Below are 25,572 nucleotides of genomic sequence, written 5' to 3'. Positions count from 1 at the left end.
GTTCATCTTTCGTTAATCTTTCCTTTCTGTTCCTCACAATGCGTAACCTCAGTTGAAATATTTCCAAGTGCACAGACTTAATTTTACCTGTTTAAATATGCTGTTGAACCCCTATAATGAATTTTTCCCTTCAGTTATTGTACTTTGCAGCTCCAAGATTTCTATATGGTTCCCTTCTATAATTTCTCTTTATTGATAATCTCTACTTGTTCAAACATTGTTGACCTAGTTCCTTTCGTTCCATTTCCATGGTTTCCTTTAGCTCTTTATGCATATTTAAGATAGTTGATTTAAAGTCTTTGTGCTGGGGCTTCCTCATGGATAGTTGGTAGGCAGGCAGTTTAAAATGCCACAGTACTCTCCTGCCACAAACTAAGGAGCTTCTTTCTTCACCAAATCTTCCAGTTTTGACTAGATTCCGAAGTTTTACAAAAGTTAATTCTGACTGTTTCTGGCAGCCCATTAGTTGCTTTTGAGCAGGTACGATCATGGATTTCTCTTACTCTGTCATTTTTCATATCACAAAGTTTTTTTTTAATTGTATGATTCCATTTATATGAAATATCCACAACAGGTAAAACCATAGAGACACAAGAGGGTTAGTGGTTGTCAGTATCTTGGAAGAGGAGCAAATAGGGAGTGATTGCTTAATGATAAAAATGCTGGAACTAGATAGAGGTGATGGTTGCACAACACTGTGAATGTATTAAATGCCACTGAATTGTACATATTAAAACGGCTAACTTTATGTTATGTGAATTTCACATCAACAAAAAAATTTAAAGTCACTTTTAAGGAGATGTGTTTCCAAGGGCACTTTCCATATCCTAGTAGATGGCCCAGACTAATACTTTCAACAAATTGGAAAGAGATTATTCACAGGGCTCTCATGATCTTACATACACTGAGTATCATCAGAATCTTCCTCATGTTCCTTACGCTTCCTGGTGTCAACACTCTGATGTGGAGTCAGGCTCCATATGGGCTTAGCACATTGAAGCTTCCTACATGTCACTTGTATCTATGGCCTTTCTCCCTCTATCAGTCTTCTTGACACTGAACAAATCCAGAGTTTCACATTCACTGTATTTAAGGGTTCTCTCCACCCCTGTGAATTTTTACTTGTGTACTCTCTGATGCTTGTTGTGAATTTTGACTAAAGGTTTTTCCACACTCATAACATTTGTGGGGTGCTATGGACTAAATTGTGTCCTCTCAAAATTCATGTTGACCCCTTATTCTCAATGTGTCTATATTTGGAGATATGGCATGCAAGGGATAAGGTTAAATAAGGTCAGAAAGGTAGGGCCCTGATAGGGTTGGTACCTTATAAGAAGAAGAGACCAGAGCTTACTCTCTTTCTGATGCTGCTATGTGAGCACACAACAAGAAGGCAGCAGTATGAAAGCCAGGAAGAGAGCCCTCACCAGGAACCAAATCAGCCAGTACCCTAATTTTAACTTCCCAGCTTTGAAAACTGTGAGAAATAAATTTCTGTTGTTTAAGTCACCAGTCAATGGTATTTTGTTATGGCAGCCCTAGCAGACTAATACAGATTTTGGTACTGACAGTGGGGTGCTGCTGTAACAAATTCCTAAAACTGTGGACATGGCTTTGAAACTGTATGATGGGTAGAGATTGGAAGAATTTTGTGGTGCATGCTAGAAAAATCTGAGATTGACATGAAGGGACTGTTGGTAGAAATACAAACATTAAAGGTGATTTTTATGAGGGCTCAGAAAGAGAAGAGCTGAAAAGAAAAGTTCCATCTTTTTAGAGAATACATAAATAATGAAAAAAATGATGGCAGAAATATAGATGTTAAAGGACATTCTGGTGATGTCTCAGATGGAAATGAGGAACAGGTTACTGGAAACTGGAGGAAAGGTGATCCTTGCTATAAAGTGGCAAAGAACTCGAGTGAACTGTGTTCTAGTGTTCTGTGGAAGGTTGAACTTGTGAGTGATGAGACTGGATATTTAACCGAGATTTCAAAGCAGTGTTAAGGAGTGGCTTGGTTCCTCCTGACTACTTATGGTAAAATGTGAAAGAAGAGAGATGAATTGAAGAAGTAATTGTTAAGTAAAAATGAACCCATACTGAAGACTGGAAAATTCTTAACGTATCTACATTGTAAAAAAAAGAGAGAGAAAACTTGTTCTGAGGAGAGCACTGAGGGCATGTCTGAACAATTTGATAAGGTAATTAGTACGGGTGTGAACCATGAATTTAATCAGCCATCTCAGCAGAAGCCAGGAAAAGATGGAAGTATACCCACAAAAACACTGCAGCTGTGACTAAAGTAGGCACAGAAAATGGGATGAAACAGGAAGAGTGTGAATATGCATTATCCTTCAAGGAAAGAGAGGCTATTCATAAGTTGTCAGGGCTGTTAATCCCACCACAGGCCCAGGGGGCAAGGCTGCCACTCCTTGCTTACAGCAGGGCCCTCTCAGAAAGCCACAGAGGCAGGGTCACCCCTCTGGGCCAAACGGGTACTGCCAATCCAGTGGGCCTGGAGAGTAGAACATCAAACCAGAGGGTTATTCTCCAGCCTTAGGATCTAATACAATTTACCTTGCTAGGTTTGGACTTATTTAGAATCCTTCACCCTATCTTCCTTCTGATTTCTCCCGTTTAAAATGGGAATGTGTAACCTACTCCTGTCCATCATTTTATTTTGCAAGTACATAACTTGCCTGGTTTCACAGGTTCACAATTGGAGAGGAATTTTACCTTAGGATAAATGGTACCTTTATTCATGTCTCACCTGTATCTGATTTAGATATTTAGACGAGACTTTGGGCTTTAAAGTTGATGCTGGTATGAGTTAAGATCTGGGGGGTCTGTTAAGATGAAATAATGTATGTTCATGTCAGAAGGACATGAATTTTGAAGGGCCGGGGGTGGAATGCCATGGACTGAATTATGTCCCACAAAATTATGTTGAAGGCTTAACCCCAATTTGGTTGTATTTAGAGATGGGGCCTCTAAGGAAGTATTGAGGCTAAGTGAGGTCATAAGGGTGGGGCCCTGATCCAATAGGAATGGTGCCTCATAAGAGGAAGAGATACCAGAACTCTGTCTCTGCCATATGAACACACAGCAAGAAGCCAGCCATCTACAAGCCAGGAAGAATCCTTACCAGGAACTGAATTGGCTGCACCTGGATCTTAGATTTTCCAGCCCCCAGAACTGTGAGAAAATAAAATTTATGTTGTTTAGGTCACCTAGTGTGTGATACTCTTTTATGGCAGCCCTATCAGTCTAATACAGAGGGTTTCTATCCAGTATAAACTTCCTGATGCTGAATAAGATTTGCAATTTCACAAAAGGCTTTCCCACACTTACACATCCATAGAGTTTCTCACCAGTAGGGATTCTGTGGTGGTAATGATGGTAGAAGCTCTGGCTGAAGCACTCCCTATAGATACTACATTTGTATGGCTTTTTTCCCATGCTGTAACTTCTTTGGTGCTGGCCAAGTTCTGAGTTCAAACAGAAGCCCCTCCCACATTCATCACATCTGTAGGGCTTCTCTCTGAAGTAGATTCTTTGGTGTTGGGTTAGATATAAGCTACAGATAAAGGATTTCCCACACACCTTACACTCATAGGGCTTCTCCCTATGAGTTTGTAAGTTTGCCTATGTGGAACAAGGTATGAGTTCTAATTAAAGGCTATCTATCTCACACTTACCAGATTTTTAAGTTTCTCTCCCAAATGGATGCTCTGGTGCTGAAAGAGATTTGAGATGGATTTAAATCCTTTCTTTTCCTATATTGTTACATCCATAGGGTTTCTCTCCAGTGTGAAATCTCTAATGCTGAAGATTAGAATTTTGACTGAAGCTTTTAAAATATTCAGTACACTTGTAAAGTTTCTCTCCAGTATGAATCCTCTGATACTGAGTAAGTTTTGAGCTTTCAGTGAAGCATTTACTTCCATTATCACACACATAGGGTTTCTCACCAAAATGAATTTTCTGATGTTGCCCAAGTTCATAATTGAATCTGAAGCCTCTGCCATAAATGACACAATTGTGGGTTCTTCTTCCTGAAGTATCACTCTCCTTGTAGGAAAGTCTGAGTTTAGATGGACATTGCTCCTACACTCATCAAATCCCTTGGTTCTTGTTCCTGCAGAATTTGGGGAGGCATGGTCACTTGCCAGAAATACAAGAGAACTCCTCAGGGAGGGTCTTGGAGGAATCTAACCTGAGCCAATGTTACAAGCTTTCCCCAAACCAGGCTCCCAAGGACCATGCCTTAAGACCATCCCCACTACCAAGAAGGAACCATTATCTGAGATTTCTTCTGTCACAAAATAAGATGGTTTGTCTCCATCTTTATTGCAGAATTGCCTGTTTTGATTTAGGTTGTATACATGAATTTTCTCCTATTCAACATTAGTCCACTGAAGGCAGAGCCTATGATGTTTCTGTCCTGAAGTTCTTTCTCATTAGGCAAAGGAGATCTTGCTTTTGGGTGCAATGTGCCTGATACCAAAGTAATTCAGATAAAGTCCAGAGTGGCTCATCAGCCGATTGGCAAGCTAGCACTGTGGCCACATGTAGCTGCCTCTATCCCAGTCTAAGAAAGCAAGCAGGTGATGACACTGGGGTGTTCATTCCAGTCACTTCCCAACTGCTAATCCTGTAACCTCATCATCAAATCACAGACCATGAGCTTCCCCAACAAGGAACAGAAAGCCAAGTGACAGAGAGAATATGGGGGCCCAATCAGCAATACTCTGTCTTCCTCTCAGTCCCTCTGGGGACACTGCATCGTCTCCAAGTTGGATGCCAGGGGTGGGGCTAGCACAGAGACCCTAGCCCCAGAAGTGGTGGAGGGCACTGCTAGAGGGCTGGCAAGGGAGAACTACCCAGGTTAGCCTCCCACAAGCTTTGATATGTTGTATTTCCATCATCACTCTGTTCTAATTTCTCTTACAATTTCTTCTTTGATGTAAGGATTAGTAAAGAGTGTGTTGTTTAATTTCCAATATTTTAAATTTATCTTATTGTTGACTTCTAATACAATTCTCTTAGAGTCATAGAATATACTTTGTATTCTTTAAATCTTTTTAAATTTATTAAGACTTCCTTTATAGACGCCCAATATAGTCTGTCTTGGTGAGCATACCAAATGTACTTGAAAAGAATGTGTATTCTACAGTTGTAGGGTGCAGTGTTCTATAATTATCAACCAGGATAACACAGTTGCTAGTTTTCTTCAGATCATCTATGTCTTTACTAATTTTTTACCTAGTTCTATCAATTACTCGAAGGGGGGCCTTTTTCTCCCTTTAATTCTGACAATTATTTTGAAGCTTTGTTATTTTGAACAGTTATATACACACATAACTCTTATGTCCTCCTGATGAAGTGACTCCTTTATCATTCCGAAATGGTCTTCTTTCCCTTTGTCTTGAAGTTGATTTTACCTGATAGCTGATAGTGAGTGCTATGTTTTCCTTTCCTCATTGGGCATAGTTAATGTAGAGACTTTAAAGTCCTTGTCTGATAATTTCATCCACAGGGTGAATTATGGTATGTAAACTATGTATCAAAAAAAATTAAAATTTAAAAGATGAGTAAGATTCAGAATAGTTGAGGAAAAAGCAGAGGGCTAAGAATCAAGATGAGGTATGTAGGGAGGAAGGGAACACAGATGCCATGAGCAGGAAAGGGAGAAAGCCTATGATATGGGTAGGGTAAAACATCTGGCAGGAGGGAAAGGTAAGCTAGTGGTAGAATAGAGAGCAGAGGTGTTAGAGCATCTTGTGGATGGTTTTGAAAGCAGACAAAAGAACACAGATACTCTACTATAGAGTTGTAGCTCATATGATTTAAAACACTCATGTCTCTTCACTTGGCCATATTTTGTGGTAAGTCCAAAATTCATTTCATGAACAAAATTTCCTACAGAAATAGGTTCTCAAACATTGAGAACAGGTTAAATTTCCAATGACTGAGAAACAGTGGGATGGAATAGTGAAAATCTGTGAATGTTTTTAACCTGTAGAGTCATTGATTTCAATATGAATGTTTGTGGTTTCTTTGCTTTAAAGGTATGACAGTGGGGTAGTCATTAGTTTTAATACACTACAATTTTATCATTAAAATCAGTCAGATGCACACAGACCAAAAATATTAATTAAATTCAAATGATAGGGATAATTGAAATGTCCAGCAATAGATAAATGAATAAACAAAATGTTTCATAGCCATACAATGGAATACTATTCAACCTTAAAGCAGAATGAAATATTACTGATTTGGGCTACAATGCGGATGACTCTTGAAAATATTATGCTAAGTGAAAGAAAACAGACACAAAAAACCACATATTATATGAGTCCATTTATATGAAACATCCAGAAAAACCAAATCTATAAAAATAGATTAGTGGCTGTCAAGAGCTGGGGGAGGGGAGAATGGGGAGTGACGCCTAATGTGTGCAGGGTTTCTTTGGGGTGGGGGTGGGTCTGAAAACATTATGGAATTAGATAGTGGTGAATGTTGCACAACTTTGTGAATATATTAAAATCTACTGAATTGTACTCTTTAAAAGGGCAAATTTTATTGGAAATGAATTATATGTCAATGAAAACTTTTCAAAATATTTAATTCCAGTGATAGGTAAACCCCTAAAAAAGTTGGAAGTCTTATAAGAATGGAGGCTCTGCTATAGGTAACACTGTCTGTAAACCATCAAAGGCTCCTGCACACAGCAGACATTCAAAAAAATTTTTGAGATTAAATAAAAGAGTGCTAATTTCCTACCAGTTAATAGCCTCTAGGTACAACCCCCTTCTATGTCACAACTCTAATGCATATTTCAATTTCTCCTCTTGGGTAAAAGCCCTTAGGAAAAAATGCCTAAATGTCATGATGTACATATAGGTCAGAATATTCTATATAATTCAGAACTGACATATAACAAAGTACCTGAAAATGGAATTTAAAGAACCCTAAAATATATAATTTCTATGCCTCAAATAACAAACATTAAAAACAAACAAACCCGTTTGTTCTTTTGTACTTTCAAAGTAAGTTAAGATTGGGTCCATTTATGAAACAGCTATGTTATAAATGTCTTACATTTGCAGATACCGAAACTTCATCTTAAAAAACAAACCTACTCAGATGCTCGTGCCCTGGAATCAATTTTTCATGAATGAATAAAAGAAAAAAATGTACACTGAGAGATGTTGGTCATAGATAGGATAAGGTTCAGGGTGTGCTAAGGATCCCACAGGCAGTGGCAGAATAGGGACAGGAAAAGCAATGTTCCATTTTGGCCAAGAATGCTTCTCTATTAACATCAGAAATGGTAAAGTGAAACATACAAAAGAAAAGCTCCCCCCCCCCCCCGCACCACGGGAACATTCTGAATTGCATGCACTACATAAACATTTTCTCTCAAAGGTATAAAAAATTTGACAACTGAGGGACATACAGCCCTCAACGATATCTGATAACATCAAAACCAATCATTTTTAACTGATACAGTAACAGACAAATATCCACTATATGAGCTCAGTATTAAGATCAAGTTCAGATCTTACAAAAAAATTCTACACTTGTCATATTTTTAGGACAGGCAAAGCAAAATTTAATTAGCCCAACTGACACTATTTTTGGTAATTGATATAATCAGCATAAGCATCCCACTTGGCATCTGTTTAGGTGGTCAGTAAATGTTAACTCCATTTGATTATGTGAAGTTCACAATATGCCTAGTCTCAGGGATTAGAAAATCTTCCCTTCAGGACATACATTCATTCGATTACTATTTATGGCAAATTCCTTCTCAGAATCCTTCAAAACCGAACTTGTTCCAGGTTCAAGTCCACACTCCTCAGCCTGGCTTTCAGGATTCTGGCTGAACTATTTCCATCCAGGCTCAGAGGGGGTGAAAGCAAAGCCTTCAGGGGCAAGGCAAGTAATGAATGAATCAGGCACCTCAGCCGTGGGGTTAAGAGGCACAAGGGGGTGTGACTACACCATGGAGATGCCGTTTGGCTCCAGCTACTTGTCATACACACCAAGAGTGTGGACTCAGGACTTAGGTGTAATCTTCCAATTTTTAAGTGTGGAAAACCCAAATATAAAGCATGGGGTCAGCCAAACTAAATCTACCCATGAATCACCAGCAGACAGCAGATCAGCATCCTCACCTCTAAACAGAGAAAAATGATGTGACGAAAGGCCACTGACTGCTCCAAGCTTCCCATATGATGAGGGACAGCCTGCAGGTCACCTGCTCTCTGAGACGTGCTAGGCTTCCAGCCACATTCCCACAGGAATGCATTCCCTCAGCTCTTCAACTTGCCAAATCTGTCAGGGGCAGCTCAGGCAGCTCCTTCCTTGAAAGCCTTCCTTCACTTTTTTAAGCCTTGGGAATCACTGGGCACATAAGCATGATTGTGTTTTAACTGCGTTGATAACACTTTACTACTTGATGAATGCATAGGTCATGAATGGAGCAGAGGAGTCTGAGAAAAGGCTCCAGGTAAGATGAACCACAACTCCAAGATCAGGGCTAGGTACCAACAAGGCAGCTCCAAGACAAGAAAAGGCAATGGGTCCATCCTGCAAGAGCTAGGAAGAAATTTCAGGACTCACCTCATCCCTGGTGGTCAGGAGCCCTGGGGCCATATTCTTGGTCTGCTGAGTGCTCTTCCTAGAGAAGAGTCAAGTTGCAGAGGCAGAGCTGGGGAAAGAGAAGAGAAGTGAGGGGGTGCTTGGGAGAACTACCCTTCTATCCAGCCTCCCAGTTCAGCAGAGGCAAGAAGGAGGTAAGGAAGGCAGGTTGCAGAGGGCATCAGAGTCATCCACTCTTAACCAGTGTCCTGTAAATAAGGCTCCCAGAGCTGGGCCAGCAGCAGGTTTAGTCCCAATCTCCAGTTGGGAAATGAAGTCCACAGCCCCAGCAGCTGGATGAGACTCTATTAAGTCACTGTGTGGACTCTATTAAGAGGAAAGGGCCTCATAGTGCCCACAGGTGAGCATTCACATTGAGAAATAAAGTGACCTATCATAGTGAAAATAGAAGCTCCCCATCCACATCAGCCCTGAGGCCAAAGGACAAGGCCTAGGAAATACAAAACAGAAAGACCACAGCTCAGGACAGAATGTAGATTTGGGGGACGGGACGGGGGGACTTGAAGCACGGTAGAAACCATAAGCAGGAGAGGGAGAATTGCCTGTTTTTTTGTGACTCTGTTCTGGGGAACAAACAACAAATTGAAAAGGCAATTTATGGAATGAGAGAAAATAGATGCAAACCATGTATCAGATAAAGGGTTAATATCCCGAGTATTGCACCTTCCTCTTCACTTATATACCCAAGATTTGAAATGTGACTTGAAATTTAAGAATGGGCAGTCATAAAATACCCTAGGTCTTCAACAAGTCAATTTCATGACAAAATTTTTAAGAGGAGAGATTGTCCTTAATGCAAATCCACTTAAGAGATAAACCATTCTTCAGATGTCATCTATTAGCCTTGACTGAGTAGTCTGCACAAACGAACTGAAAAACATTTTGGGGACTATGAAGGCCAATTCAAATGAACTGGGTATTAGATGATGTTAGATAATTATTGTGAATATTGTTAGGTAGGATCATGATATTCTGGATATAGAGAAAAACAAGTCATTATTAAGAAATGATGCTGAAGTACTGAGGGTGAACTGACATAATTTGCAATTTTTTTAAAATATGAAGATTTCAACAAGTTAATAGCATAAAAAGAGGGAGGTCTTATGGAATAAAAGGAAGACTTAAGTGACACAGCAGTCAAATACAATGTGTGGACCTTGTTTAGACATTTTGGAGGCAATCAAGGAAATATGAACACTGATAAGCTATTAGATGACATTAAAGAATCAATATTAATTTTGTTAGGATTAGGCTAAAAATGGGCTGTGCTAATACTCTCTGCAAATAATTGTGGCTACGCTTAAATTAAAAGTGCAAAATCTACAACTAACATCATATTTAATGCTGAGAAACTAGATGCTATCCACTAAGATCAAAAACAAGGCAAGAATGTCACCTTTCACCACTCCTATTCAACACCGTGCTGGAATTCCAAGCTAATGTAAGAAGATAAGAAAGGGAAATAAAAGGTATACTCATTGGGAAGGAAGAAATAAAACTGTCTTTGTCTGTAGATGACCTGATTGTCTATGCAGAAAATCCCAAAGAATCAACAAGAAATTTCTAGAACAAGTGATATATCAAAGCTGCAGGATACAAGGTTAATATACAAAAATCAACTGCTTTCCTATACCAGCCATGAACACATGGATTTTGAAATCAACAACACAACATTAGCACCCAGAAAAATGAAATACTTAGGTATAAATCTTTTAAAATTTTGTATAAGATCTGTATGAGGAAAACTACAAAACTCTGCTGAAAAAAAATCAAAGATCTAATAAAATGGATAGTCCATATTATGGATACGGAGACCTGATATTGTTAAGATGTCAGTTCTTCCCAACTTGATCTATACATTCAATCCATTAAAATCCCAGCAAGTTACTTTGAAGATATCAACAAACTGGTTCTAAAGTTTATACGGAAAGGCAAGGGCCCAGAAGAGCCAACACAATACTGAAGAACAACAAAGTCAGAAGACTGACCTGACCAGATTTTGCAACTTACTATAAAGCTACAGGAATTAAGAAAGTGTGGTATTGGCAAAAAATAAATTTAAAAAATAGACAAATGGATCAATGGAACAGAATAGAGAGCATAGAAATAGACTCACATAAATAAAGTCAACTGAGCAAGGAAAATTTAATGGAGAAAGGACTATCTTTTCAATAAATGGGCAGTACTGGAACAAGTGAACATACACATACACAGACCTTACACCTTCCTCAAAAATTAACTCAAAATGGATAGCAGGGACTTCCCTGGTGGTGCAGTGGTTAAGAATCCTCCTGCCAATGCAGGAGACACAGGTTCAAGCCCTGGTCTAGGAAGATCCCACATGCCGCGGAGCAACTAAGCCCATGCGCGACAACTACTGAGCCTGCACTCTAGAGCCCGTGAGCCACAACTACTGAGTCTGCGTGCCACAACTACTGAAGCCTGTGTGCCTAGAGCCTGTGCTCCAGAACAAGAGAAGCCACCACCATAAGAAGCCTGCACACTGCAACGAAGACCCAACACAGCCATTAATTAATTACTTAATTGATTGATTTTTTAAAAATGGATAGCAGAGCTAAAGGTAAAATATGAAACTATAAAACTCCTAGAAAATAACATGGGAGAAAATTTAGGTGACCAGGGACTTGGCAGTGTCTCTTCAGATATAACACCAAAAACACAACCAATGAAAGAAAAATATTGATAAGGTGGATTCTGTTAGGATTAAAAGACTTCTGTTCTGCAAAAGATACTGGCAAGAAAATAAAAAGTCAAGTCATAGACTGGAAAAAATACATGAAGGAAAAAAATGACAGAGTGGAAAAGAGAAACAATCATAATCACAGTTAAAAAAACTTGATACACTTCTCAGTAAATGAAAAAGCAAACTAACAGTAAAGAAGAAAAACAGAAGGTTTAAAAAATACTATCAGGCAGTATTGATCAAATTGACATTTATAGAATGCTAAACCCTGCAAGTGTAGAAGGGGCACAAAGAATATTAACAAGGAAAATGAAATTCCAAGGCATATAAAACAAGTCACCAATTTCAAAGGACTGAAACTTAAAAAGAGTATGTTCTTTGCCCAAGATGGAATTAAAGTAGGAATCAGTAAAGCAACACTGGTCTAAAGGAGATATGGATGAAAGAAAAAATTCCATGGGACATTTAGAAATACTTTTAACTGAATGATTCTAATAAACACAACATATCGAAACGTATGACAACTAACCAAATTTGTGATATAGATCTATTACAGGTGTATTGTGTCCCCTATGAAATTCATATGTGAATTCATAACCTCCAGTGCCTTAGAATGTGATTGTATTTTTAGATAGGTCTTCAAAGACATAATTAGGTTAAAATGGCATTATTAGGGTAGGCCCTAATCCAATATAACTGGTGTCCTTATAAGAGGAAATTTGAACACAGACAGGTCCAGAGGGAAGCCCATGTAAACAGGGAGAAGACAGCCAGCTACAAGCCAAAGAAGGGCCTCAGAAGAAACCAACACTGTCAACAGCTTGATCTTTAACTTCTAGCCTCCAGAATTGAGAGAAAATCAATCTCTGTCGTTTAAGCCACCCAGTCTGTGGTGCTTTATTATGGCAATTCTAGCAACAAATACAGCAGCTAAGGCAGTTCTTAAAGGGAAACTTATAGCTTTAAATGAATACACCAGAAAAGTTTTAATTTAAAAAAATAACTCCAGCTCCCACCTTAAGAAGCTAGGAAATGAAAAGGAAAAAAAAGAAGAAAATAATAAAGAGGAAAAAATATCAAAGTAATATAAATGAAACTCCAAAGAAAATTAAAAAGCCAAAGGTCGATTATTTGCAAATATTAAAATTGCTAAACCCCAGGCCTGAAACTATAAAGCTCCTAGAAGGAAACATAGGGGAAAAGTTTCATGACATTGGAATAGGCAATAATTTCTTGGATATAACATGAAAAGCACAAGCAACAAAAGCAAAAATAGACAAATGAGACTACATTAAACTTAAAAACTTCTGTGCAGCAAGGGGAACAAACAACAAAGTGAAAAGGCAATTTATGGAATGAGAGAAAATAGATGCAAACCATGTATCAGATAAAGGGTTAATATCCCGAATATATAAAGAACTCCAACTCACTAACAAAAAACATATATCCAGACTAAAAAATGGACTAAGGACTTAAATAAACATTTCTCCAAAGAAGAGATACAATGGCCAACAGCATATGAAAAGACGCTAAGCATTACAAATTATCAGGGAAATACAAATCAATACCACAATCAGATAGCACCTCTACCCATTAAAATGGCCATTATTTAAAAAACTAAAAACAACATACACACACAGACAAAATAACAAGTTTTGGCGAGGATGTGGAGAAACTGGAACCCTAGTGCACTGTATAGGCACTGTGGAAAACACTATGAAGGTTCTTTGACTTGAATGGAATTGAATAAGAAATCAGTAACAATAAATTATTTTTAAAAATCCCAAATAGCTGGAAATTAATTAGAGATTGGGCAGAGAAAAACTGGATTATCAAACATAGACAACTGTCTTGATGATTTCCATTATAAAGGAGAACACAGAGATGAGGTAATAACTGAAGGAAGAAATGATGAGCCTTCTCTGCTCAAAACCCTGCAGTGGGTCCCAATGACCACAAAAAAGGTCCACACCTATTATCTTGGCACCCACGGTCTACCCCAATAATAGCCTAACCCCCTTTTCCACTTGAGTTTCCATCATTCCTCCTACAAACCTTTCCAGGCAGAAAGGACAACCCCTCATATCCTCACAGTTGGGTGCCAATCAGTGACCCATGAGGAGCAGACAAGGTGCCCGTCCCTCAAAGCACCATCTCAAAACCAGTGGGACAAACAGGATGTACCATGCAAGCCCTGGAGTCCTCATGTATAAGGTGCTCTGGGACTAAAGGGAGCAATAGGAGTAATTCTGCCAGAGAACACTGAGAAGTCTTTGTACTGGAGAAACATCTGAGCTACTTAGATAACAAGAGTGAATTTGTGAAGCATAAAGGCATGAAGGAAGAGATTGGCTCAAGATGGCAGAGTAGAAGGACATGCTCTCACTCCCTCTTGTAAGAGCACCGGAATCACAACTAACTGCTGAACAATCATTGACAGGAAGACACTGGGACTCACCAAAAAAGATACCCCACATCCAAAGACAAGGAGAAGCCACAATGAGACGGTAGGAGAGGAGCAATCACAATAAAATCAAATCCCATAACTGCTGGGTGGGTGACTCACAAACTGGAGAACACTTATGCCGCAGAAGTCCACGCACTGGAGTGAAGGTTCTGAGCCCCACATCAGGTTTCCCAAGCTGGAGGTCCAGCAACGGGAGGAGGAATTCCTAGAGAATCAGACTTTGAAGGCTAGCGGGATTTGACTGCAGGACTTCAACAGGACTGGGGAAACAGAAACTCCACTCTTGGAGGGCACACACAAAGGACTGTGCGCATTGGGACCCAGGGCAAGGAGCAGTGACCCCATAGGAGACTGAACCAGACCTACCTGCTAGTGTTGGAGGGTCTCCTGCAGAGGCGGGCAGTGGCTGTGTCTCACCATGAGGACACGGACACTGGCAGCAGAAGTTCTCGGAAGTACTCCTTGGCATGTGCCCTCCCAGAGTCCGCCATTAGCCCCACCAAAGAGCCCAGGTAGGCTCCAGTGTTGGGTCGCCTCAGGCCAAACAACCAACAGGGAGGAAACCCAGCCCCACCCATCAGCAGACAAGTGGATTAAAGTTTTACTGAGCTCTGCCCACCAGAGCAACAACCAGCTCTACCCACCATGGAGTCCCTCCCATCAGGAAACTTTCACAAGCCTCTGAGATAGCCTCATCCACCAGAGGGCAGAGAGCAGAAGCAAGAACTACAATCCTGCAGCCTGTGGGAAAAAAACCACATTCACAGAAAGATAGACAAGATGAAAAGGCAGAGGGCTATGCATCAGATGAAGGAACAAGATAAAACCCCAGAAAAACAACTAAATGAAGTGGAGATAGGCAACCTTCCAGAAAAAGAATTCAGAATAATGAGAGTGAAGAGTTAATTGATATTTATAGGACATTGCACCCAAAAACTGCAGATTACACTTTCTTCTCAAGTTCACACAGATCATTCTCCAGGACAGATCACATCTTGGGTCACAAATCAAGCCTCAGTAAATTTAAGAAAATTGAAATCATATCAAGCATCTTTTCTGACCACAACACTATGAGATCAGAAATCAATTACACGGAAAAAAACGTAAAAAACACAAACACATGGAGGCTAAACAATACGTTACTAAATAACCAAGAGATCACTGAAGAAATCAAAGAGGAAATCACAAAACACCTAGAGACAAATGACAATGAAAACACGATGATCCAAAACCTATGGGATGCAGCAAAAGCAGTTCTAAGAGGGAAGTCTATAGCTACACAAGCCTACCTCAAGAAACAAGAAAAATCTTAAATAAACAACCTAACCTTACACGTAAAGGAACTAGAGAAAGAAGAATAAACAAAACCCGAAGTTAGTAGAAGGAAAGAAATCATAAACATCAGAGCAGAAATAAATGAAAAAGAAACAAAGAAAACAATAGCAAAGATCAATAAAACTAAAAGTTGGTTCTTTGAGAAGATAAACAAAATTGATAAACCATTAGCCAGACTCATCAAGAAAAAGAGGGAGAGGACTCAAATCAATTAAATTAGAAATGAAAAAGGAGAAGTTACAACAGACACCACAGAAATACAAAGCATCCTAAGAGACGACTACAAGCAACTCTATGCCAATAAAATGGACAACCTGGAAGAAATCGACAAATTCTTAGAAAGGTATAACCTTCCAAGACTGAACCAGGAAGAAAGAGAAAATATGAACAGACCAATGACAAGTAATGAAATTGAAACTGTGATTAAAAATCTTCCAACAAACAAAAGCCAAGGACCAGATGGCTTCACAGGTGAATTCTATCAAACATTTAGAGAAGAGCTAACACCCATCCTTCTCAAACTCTTCCAAAAAAATTGCAGAGGAAGGAACATTCCCAAACTCATCCTATGAGGCCACCATCACCCCGATACCAAAATGAGACAAAGACACTACAAAAAAAGAAAATTACAGACCAATATCACTGACGAATATAGATGCAAAAATCCTCAACAAAATACTAGCAAACAGAATCCAACAACACATTAAAAGGATCATACACCATGATCAAGTGGGATTTATCCCAGGGATGCAAGGATACTTCAATATATGCAAATCAATCAATGTGATACAGCATATTAACAAATTGAAGAAGAAAAACCATATGATCATCTCAATAGATTCAGAAAAAGCTTTTGACAAAATTCAACACCCATTTATGATAAAAACTCTCCAGAAAGTGGGCATAGAGGGAACCTACCTCAACATAATAAAGGCCGTATACAACAAACCCACAGCAAACATCATTCTCAATGGTGAAAAACTGAAAGCATTTCCTCTAAGATCAGGAACAAGACAAGGATGCCCACTCTCACCACTATTATTCAACATAGTTTTGGAAGTCCTAGCCACGGCAATCAGAGAAGAAAAAGAAATAAAAGGAATACAAATTGGAAAAGAAGAAGTAAAACTGTCACTGTTTGCAGATGACATGATACTCTACATAGAGAATCCTAAAGATGCCACCAGAAAACTACTAGAGCTCATCAATGAATTTGGTAAAGTTTCAGGATACAAAATTAATGCACAGACATTTCTTGCATTCCTATACACTAATGATGAAAAATCTGAAGGAGAAATTAAGGAAACACTCCCATTTGCCATTGCAACAAAAAGAATAAAATACCTAGGAATAAACCTACCTAGGGAGACAAAAGACCTGTATGCAGAAAACTATAAGACACTGTTGAAAGAAATTAAAGATGATACCAACAGATGGAGAGATATACCATGGTCTTGGATTGGAAGAATCAATACTGTGCAAATAACTATACTACCAAAAGCAATCTACAGATTCAATGCAATCCCTATCAAATTACCAACGGCATTTTTTACGGAACTAGAACAAATCATCTTAAAATTTGTATGGAGACACAAAAGACCCCGAATAGCCAAAGCAGTCTTGAAGGAAGAAAATGGAGCTGGAGGAATCAGACTCCCTGACTTCAGACTATACTACAAAGCTACAGTCATCAAGACAATATGGTACTGGCACAAAACCAGAAATATAGATCAATGGAACAGGATAGAAAGCGCAGAGATAAACTCACGCACCTATTGTCAACTAATCTATGAAAAAGGAGGCAAGGATGTACAATGGAGAAAAGATAGTCTCTTCAATAAGTGGTGCTGGGGAAACTGGACAGCTACATGTAAAAGAATGAAATTAGAACACTCCCTAACACCATACAGAAAAATAAACTCAAAATGGATTAAAGACCTAAATGTAAGACTGGACACTATAAAACTCTTAGAGGAAAACATAGGAAGAACACTCTTTGACATAAATCACAGCAAGATATTTTTTGATCCACCTCCTAGAGTAATGGAAATAAAAACAAAAATAAACAAATGGGACCTAGTGAAACTTAAAAGCTTTTGCAAAGCAAAAGAAACTACAAACAAGACAAAAAGACAACCCTCAGAATGGGAGAAAATATTTGCAAATGAATCAACGGACAAAGGATTAATCTCCAAAACATATAAACAGCTCATGCAGCTCGATATTTAAAAAAACAAATAACCCAATCCAAAAATGGGCAGAAGACCTAAATAGACATTTCTCCAAGGAAGACATACAGATGGCCAAGAAGCACATGAAAAGCTGCTCAACATCACTTCTTATTAGAGAAATGCAAATCAAAACTCCAGTGAGGTATCACCTCACACCAGTCAGAATGGGCATCATCAGAAAATCTACAAACAACAAATGCTGGAGAGGGTGTGGAGAAAAGGGAACCCTCCTGCACTGTTGGTGGGAATGTAAATTGATACAGCCACTACGGAGAACAGTATGGAGGTTCCTTAAAAAACTAAAAATAGAATTACCATATGACCCAGCAATCCCACTACTTGGCATATACCCAGAGAAAACCATAATTCAAAAAGACACATGCATCCCAATGTTCATTGCAGCACTATTTACGATAGCCAGGTCATGGAAGCAACCTAAATGCCCATCGACAGACGAATGGATAAAGAAGATGTGGTACATATATACAATGGAATATTACTCAGCCATAAAAAGGAACGAAATTGAGTCATTTGTAGAGACATGGATGGATCTAGAGACTGTCATACAGAGTGAAGTAAGTCAGAAAGAGAAAAACAAATATCGTATATTAACACATATATGTGGAACCTAGAAAAATGGTACAGATGAACGAGTTTGCAGGGCAGAAATTGAGACACAGATGTAGAGAACAAACGTATGGACACCAAGGGGGGAAAGTGGCGGGGGTGGTGGTGGTGGTGGTGGTATGAATTGGGAGACTGGGATTGACATATATACACTAATATGTTTAAAATGGATAACTACTAAGAACCTGCTGTATAAAAAAATAAATAAAATTCAAAAAATAAAAAAAAGGCATGAAGGAATACAACTGCATGGAATAGAATATATTCCCATGTGACTGTAAGACAGAGTCCAATCAGAGTGAAGAGTAAAGGATAATTCTGAAAAGGTGTGTTGGGGGGGGCAATTCAGAATTGATGATAATCATCACCACAATTCACTTTTCCCTGAGCACTCACTGTGCGCCAGGCACCCTAACCACTTCAGAAGCACAGGCACATTTCCACCTCACAACAACCCTGACATTGCTATCAACCCCATTTTACAGATAAGAAAAAGGGAGGCACACAGAACAGAGGCAATATCCAAGGTCACAGAGTCAATAGGTAGTGGAGCCTAAGAGTCCAACTTCAGAGCCCAAAGGGAGGTTCCTTTTTTAACAGACAAACTAGAACATGGGGAAAGACAAATTATGCTGAGCTAACACAAAGGTGAGGGGAGAGGAGAAAGGGAAGAAGAATTGGCAGGATTTAACAGCTCATCAGATTAGTGGGAAAATCTGTAAAACACAAGGAGGCAAGAAGAACGCTGAGGTCAAGGAGTAAGTGCCCAGAGGTGGACTCCTGCTATTAACAAAGATCAGCAAAGCGAGAGTGGGTATAAAGAAAGGGGAAGGGGGGAATCAGAAGACAGAATTCCAAATAGTTCCCTGTTCATGCCTCTTAATTGGGTTAAGAGAGTAGGATGTAAACTGTAGCAAGGCATTTTGAGACAAATGGGGTAACTGAACACAGGCTGAATATTAGATGACATTAAGGAATTATGGTTAATTTTGTTGGGTGCGCCATTGGGTATAAAGGTTGTTTTCTTTAAAGTCCTTATTCAAAAACGATGCACACTGAAGTATTCACAGGTAAAATACCTGGGATTTGCTGTAAAATACTACAATAGAGAAAACTAAAAGAAAGAGAAGAGCAGAATGTTAACAACTGCTGAAGCTGAGTGAGGGGTACAAAGATGCTCTTCCAGTATTCTCACTACTTTTGGCTGCATTTGTAAAATTTTCATAATAAATTTTAAATGTAATAACTCCATCTCCTTCTATACCCCCAAAAAAGGAAAGGAGAAAAATCTTTATGGGGGTGGGGGTAGGGGTGGGTGGTATGCGGACTTCAAACACTGGTCTGATTCCAGCCTTCTGCTGGTGTCATTGTCACCATTAGTGTTAGGGGCTGAGACCAATGATCAGGAGAAAATGAACATATATTTTATCTTTATCAGCATTAGATGTATGAGACAAACGTGAAAAATAGAGCAGCTCCTTTTAAATTTTCATTAAAACTTTGAAAGTTAAAGAAGATCAGCTAGCTCCAAAGTAAAAGTTACTTAATCCTCTACTACACCATTTCGCTCTCTAGAAAATGAGAATTCAACTACCTAATGTGCAAGGTGACTGAGAAAATAAAATATGGCAGTGAATAGAAAGCACACTGCCAACACAGGACTACCGCTAACTAAACAGTACTTTTCACCATAGTTGTTTTGGCAGCACTCTAAGGCCCTGAGAATACAACAGTGTGAATGTATATGGAGAGAAACAATGCAGGACAATGCAGGAGCAACTCCCGAGAAGATGGAAAGCCCTGAATGAGGGCACAGGAATGTGCCCCTTCAAGAACAAGCCTGGCTTCCTGGGAAACCACCTGCAGCTGTGCCCCAAAGGGATTATGACTTTGGCATAAGATATCAAGGACACACCCTCCATTATGACTAAAGACAAGAACGCAACAAGGAAGTGGTACCCATCTGAGGCAGGGCTGCCAGGCCCCTAGGAGTTCTCTCCTCCCTAACGGGCAGTCCCCTCTGGATGTGAGGGAGCAGAGTGCTCCAGGGCAAACCTGGTACAACAGAAGTGGTTCTGGCCTCAGGATTCTCTCCCAGCACAGACAGCGGGCTGGAGACCCTCATGCCTGCAGCTGGGGAGCACTTCACTAAAGGAAAGTGTCAGAACCAGGTATGGAAGGGAAGGACAATACGAGGGACAGAATTGGGGTATGGGTTTTAGAATAAGCCTTCTCTCAAGTCATGCTGATATCCAGCATGACATTAATCTTCTATGTGCCTATGGGGGTTATTGAACGTTATTGAAATGAACGTCATATTAGCATGTACCAGACACCCGTTTTACCCTTTCCACACTCCCAACAGCCCCAGGAGGTTCAGTACCTTGCTCAAAGTGACTACGAGAAAGAGGCAGACCTGGATTTGAACTCTCCCTATGGACGGCGGGGCTCCCACAGCAGGCCTGGGATAGGCCCCGAGGGAAAGGCAATGCCCAAAGAGACGCACACTTGAGGTTGCAGATTTGCGGGAGAAAGGATAGGGCTCTCATTCATAAGTGGTGAATCTGCGCGATGAATCCAGGAGACCTCACGGCTACTTCTGTGTATATTTACAATGTTTTCATAATGCAACATTTAAAATAAAACTTAAGTCTGGACGTCTTACCACCCACTCCTCTCTTCCCTGCCCCGTGGGCTGCACTCCACTTGCTCCACCCCACGCTCCTGGAAGAGCCCCAGCGCCGGAGGAGCCACACAACTTCTGGAGTCGCAGATCTGGGCACAAGGACGCCCCACGCAAACCCGGGGATGTCTGACTCCCACCAGGCCCTTCCAACTCCCCCAGGAGCCTGCGGGCCCCGATGCCGCTGACCCAAGTCGTCCTCCCCACCCCAATCAAGGCGAGTCTGAGTGTTTGCCCCAGGCCAGTCCTTCCCCCAAAATCCGGGACATCGGGGCCAAGCGGCGCCTCCATCACCATGGTTGGCACCACCCAGCCGCGCTCACCAGTTAAGACCCAGAAAGGATGCCCGAGCCGCGCTCCCCAATTAAGACACAGGAAATATGCCCGAGCTGCGCGCCCCAGCAGTGGAGACGTCTGCTCCGGACGAGGGGTACTTATGTCCCCCAAATCACCTGCACCAGTCCAGACCCCTCCGGGACAGGACGCTGGCTCCCCAGCACCGCCGGACAGCGCGAGACCCGAGACCCCAGCCCACAACCCCTACTAGGCGGACTGCGTCCGACCCCGTCCGGAAAACAATCAAACCTCAAGGAACCCGCGGACAGGGCAGTCCTACCCCGCCTGCCCTCGCCAAGTTTTCCCAACCCTCTTTCCCCGGGAGTCAGCGGCCATAGGCTGGCTTGCTCACCACGAGCGTTAAAAGATGGTCACAATGTCCAGAAATACAACAGCGCGAAGCGGAAGTGCGATACCCACAATACCTCTGGGCGGGACTACAATACCCAAAATGCCCCCGGGGCGCGACGCAGCACTATCCAGAAGGCTCCGAAGCTCAAGACCGTGCTCGCCAGATCACTGGTGGGCGCGGGACTACATTACCCACAATGCGCCGGGGCGCGGGCACATTTCCCCACTGGACCCGGTTGTTCAGCTCCAGTACGCCTCCCCTCTGCTCCGTTGGAACCCGCGCTGAAGATCCGTAATTACAGCCACTTGGGCTCTGGGAGAAATTGTGGAAAATTAGATAAGTCTAGTAAAGTGACTTTCAGGTACATTAGAAGGGTGGTTCAGATGAGCACTAAAATCTTTCTTTTTTAACTTGTGGGGTCCTCTTAGTTTTTAGTCACCTGGATGTGTACTTGTCCTCCATACTGCAGATTCACCCTAGTGTTTTTATATTTAAATAACAGCGCGTAATGAATGAACTTCTAAAATATGCCAAAGGTCCTGGCATTTTTTCTTTTTTAAAGAGGAAATATTCTGAAGTTTATTAAAAATAATAACAATAATTAGAAAAAATGAGGAAAAACTAAGCATGAAGACATTTAAAGCTACAATAACTAAAATTAAAATTATTTTACTAATACAAAAATCGCTGATTAGATGTAACAGACTACGAAGCTTAGAAACATTTCGAAGTATTAATAAACAGGGCTTCCCTGGTGGTGCAGTAGTTAAGAATCTGTCTGCCAATGCAGGGGACACAAGTTCGAACCCTGGTCTGGGAAGATCCCACATGCCACAGAGCAACTAAGCCTGTGTGCCACAACTACTGAACCTGTGCTCTAGGGCCCATGTGCCACAACTACTGAGCCCACGTGCCACAGCTACTGAAGCCCGTGTGCCTAGAGCCCGTGCTCCGCAACAAGAGAAGCCACCACAATGAGAAGCCCGTGCACAGCAAAGAAGAGTATCTCCCGCTTGCCACAACTAGAGAAAGCCTGCGTGCAGCAACGAAGACCCAATGCCCCCAAAATAAATAAAATAAATTTATATAAAAAAGTATTAATAAACAGACATACTCTTTTTCTAGGAATTTGACGAAAGTGTTTTCAAATTACTTCCTATTTACTCAAAATGAAGTAATGAGAACCAGATTTAACCTCTTGCCTAAATCAACTTTAAAAAAAAACAAAATATATGAAATGACAGGTTTGAAGACATTGGACATAAGACAATGAAGAGCAATGAACCCTGAGAAATAGGTAAGAAACCAGATGAGACTTTGAACATCACTGGATGGAGAGAAATTTCAGATCACAGGACAGAGAAGGGAAATCCAAGTGGAGGGTCCTCTTCCTCAAGTGTCAGTTGAGTGCCAACCAATGTGCACATGTGCAACCCCCAGGAAAGAAACTGAAAAAGATTAGAGAGAAATACCGTGAGCTCACATAGGGCCAGGAATAGTGCCTGTTCCTGCCAGACAGAGTGGAAACCTTCATAATTCACATGGTGTGGAGTAAAGAATTCTCACAAGAATTTTGCCTCAATGACAGGGGCAAAATTAGGCCTAAATGCCTGATTGAGAGAATCTTTATGTTAAATTTAGGGGAGAAGTATGTCAAATATGTTTCAGAAACCTTAAAAGTCACTTTCATTTTTACATGAATCGTGTATGCAGAAATATATATATTCTTACATAAAAAACTTTTGAAACTAGATTCAAGGTTTCCCATAAAATGAGCAGTAAATTTAATAAAATTCACTTAAAGTAACATTTACATATATTTCAACACCACAAAGTAATTCTAATATATATCTGGATGACTATATTGATGATATTTATCAGAAAATGGTGATAAATAATAAAACCCAGTTTGCTCTATTATTAGCATTTTAATATAAAACTATAATAATCAGTGTGACAGTAATGCAAGTCAGCTGAATGGAGCTAAAGGGAAAGTCAATAAAATGGAAGGGAGAGAGGGAGGAAAATTGAGAAAGATGGAAAACTTCAGTTTGGAAAGTTTGAGAAAAAATAGTTATTTGGGGAAATTAAGCTAGCTCACAAAACAAATATAAAAAGAGAAATCAGAGATCTAACATGAAATATAAATGATTTTGAAAACCATCTTGTGGTATGGAAAGCCTCTGCATGCATTACACTGAAGCAGAGACCATCAAGAAAAGAATGCCTCAAGACAACAGTGTCAGGACAAGTATGCTCATGCTCATTGGTGGACATCTCTCTCATCTGTCTGGGCTGAAATCCAGCGGAAGTGACTGAGTCTGCTATTGAGAGAGAAAAGGGACATTTCTGTAAACATTATTGGTGGCTTAAGCTTTGAAACCACAGAAGAAAGCTTGAGGAACTACTATGAGCCATGGGGAAAACTTACAGACTGCGGTAATGAGAGATCCTGCAAGCAAAACTCAAGAGTATTTGGTTTTGTAACTTTTTCATCCATAGCTAAGGTTGATGCTGCCATGGCTGCAAAATCTCATTCAATTGATGGAAGAGTGATTGAGCCAAAATATGCCATAGCCAGAGAGGAATCTGGAAAACCTGGCACTCATGTAACTGAAGAAGCTGTTTGTTGGTGGAACTAAAGAAGATACCAAAGAACATCAGCTTAGAGATTACTGCAAGGACTATGGAAAAGTTGATGTCATTTGAGATAATTACTGATAGGCAGTGTGGAAAGAAAGGAGGCATTGGCAGTCTGGAAAGAAAAGAAGCATTGGGTTTATTACTTTTTTTTTTTTTGGCTGCACTGTGCGGCACATGGGATCCCTGATCAGGGATTGAACCCACATCCCCCGCTTTGAAAGGGCAGAGTCTTAACCACTTAACCACAAGGGAAGTTCTGGGTTTACTACTTTTGATAACCATGATCATGTGGATTAAACTGTACTGCAGCAATACCATACCATCAGTGGTCAGAAGTAAGAAAGGCTTTATCTAGACAAGAAACACAGGAAGTCCAAAGTTCTAGGAGTGGCAGAGGAGACTTTGAGGGATTCGTGCAGAGGCAGTGAATTTGGGGACCAGGATCATGAGGCAAGTTTAGAGTAGGATCTAATGGATATGGAAGAGGACATGGATTTGGGGATAGCTATAATGGGTACGGAGGAAGATCTGGAGGTGGCAATTTTAGAAGTAGCACAGGTTATGAAGGAGGAAGATGAAGATATAATAGTGGAGGATCTGGATCTGGCAGCCGGAGGTGGGTAGTGGGGAGGCTACAGAGGTGATTATGACAACTATGCAGGAAAAAATTATGGAAGTGGAAATTAGAATGTTTTTAGAAATTATAATTAGCAACCTTATATCTATGGTCCAATGAAGAGTGCAAATTTTGGTGGCAGTAGGAACATAAGAGAAACTTACGGTGGAGGAAACTATGGTCCAAGAGGCAGTGGCACAGTAAGGGATATGAGGCAGGAACCAACACTGAACTTCTTCCCATTTGCCATGGGCTTTACTGTGTAACTTGGAGAGGACAAGAGCCCAGAAGTAACAACAGGTTCAGGTTATCAAAATAAGAACGTTTAGAACACTTATTATCTCACACATGCATAAATATAGAATGATATGGTAGAAGACACTACAGCAGCTATGGGGAGCTATTTGTGGATGGACTGGATTATTTAATAGCATTACCTTACTATGAAGGAAGGACTGTAAAAAAATGCCTTTGAGATAGTGTCTTTTTGTTTTTTCTTAAACATCTTTATTGGAGTATAATAGCTTTACAATGTTGGGTTAGTTCCTGCTGTATAAAAAAGTGAATAAGCTGTATGTATACATATATCCCCATATCCCCTCCCTCTTGCGCCTCCCTCCCACCCTCCCTATCCCATCCCTCTAGGTGGTAACAAAGCACTAAGCTGGTCTCCCTGTGCTATGCAGCTGCTTCCCACTAGCTACCTGTTTTATATTTGGTAGTGTATATATGTCAGTGCTACTCTCTCACTTCGTCCCAACGTACCCTTCCCACTCTGTGTCCTCAAGTCCATGCTCTATGTCTGTGTTATTATTCTGGTTCTGGCCGTAAATTCATCAGAACCATTTTTTTTCTGGATTCCATATATATGTGTTAGCATACAATATTTGTTTTTCTCTTTCTGGCTT

At 40.4% G+C, this 25,572-nt stretch overlaps 1 protein-coding gene across 5 annotated transcripts in view; it reads right to left on the bottom strand.

Annotated features, from left to right (window-relative positions):
• Positions 1 to 25,275, bottom strand: part of ZNF169 (zinc finger protein 169) — a 69,962-nt gene extending 44,687 nt beyond the window's left edge. For 2 of the 5 annotated variants that reach the window (XM_082401074.1, XM_082401072.1), the window contains exons 1-3: positions 21,406 to 25,275; positions 8,632 to 8,719; positions 3,699 to 3,737 (exon numbers count right to left, since the gene is read on the bottom strand). In XM_082401074.1, the coding sequence (XP_082257200.1) occupies positions 3,699 to 3,737; positions 8,632 to 8,664 (72 nt within the window). In that variant the 5' untranslated portion in view covers positions 8,665 to 8,719; positions 21,406 to 25,275. Of the gene's footprint in view, positions 1 to 3,698; positions 3,738 to 8,631; positions 9,577 to 21,405 lie in introns of those variants that run through there. The other 3 variants (XR_014247186.1, XM_082401073.1, XR_014247187.1) reach the window with 3 other exon arrangements.
• Between the last annotated feature and the right edge of the window lie 297 nt (positions 25,276 to 25,572).

The sequence above is a fragment of the Balaenoptera borealis genome, assembly GCF_965194805.1.
Source record: "Balaenoptera borealis genome assembly, chromosome: 8".
Classification (NCBI taxonomy): Eukaryota; Metazoa; Chordata; class Mammalia; order Artiodactyla; family Balaenopteridae; genus Balaenoptera; species Balaenoptera borealis.
The sequence above is the reverse complement of the archived record's forward strand: the minus strand, read 5'-3'. Positions and strand labels throughout refer to the sequence as shown.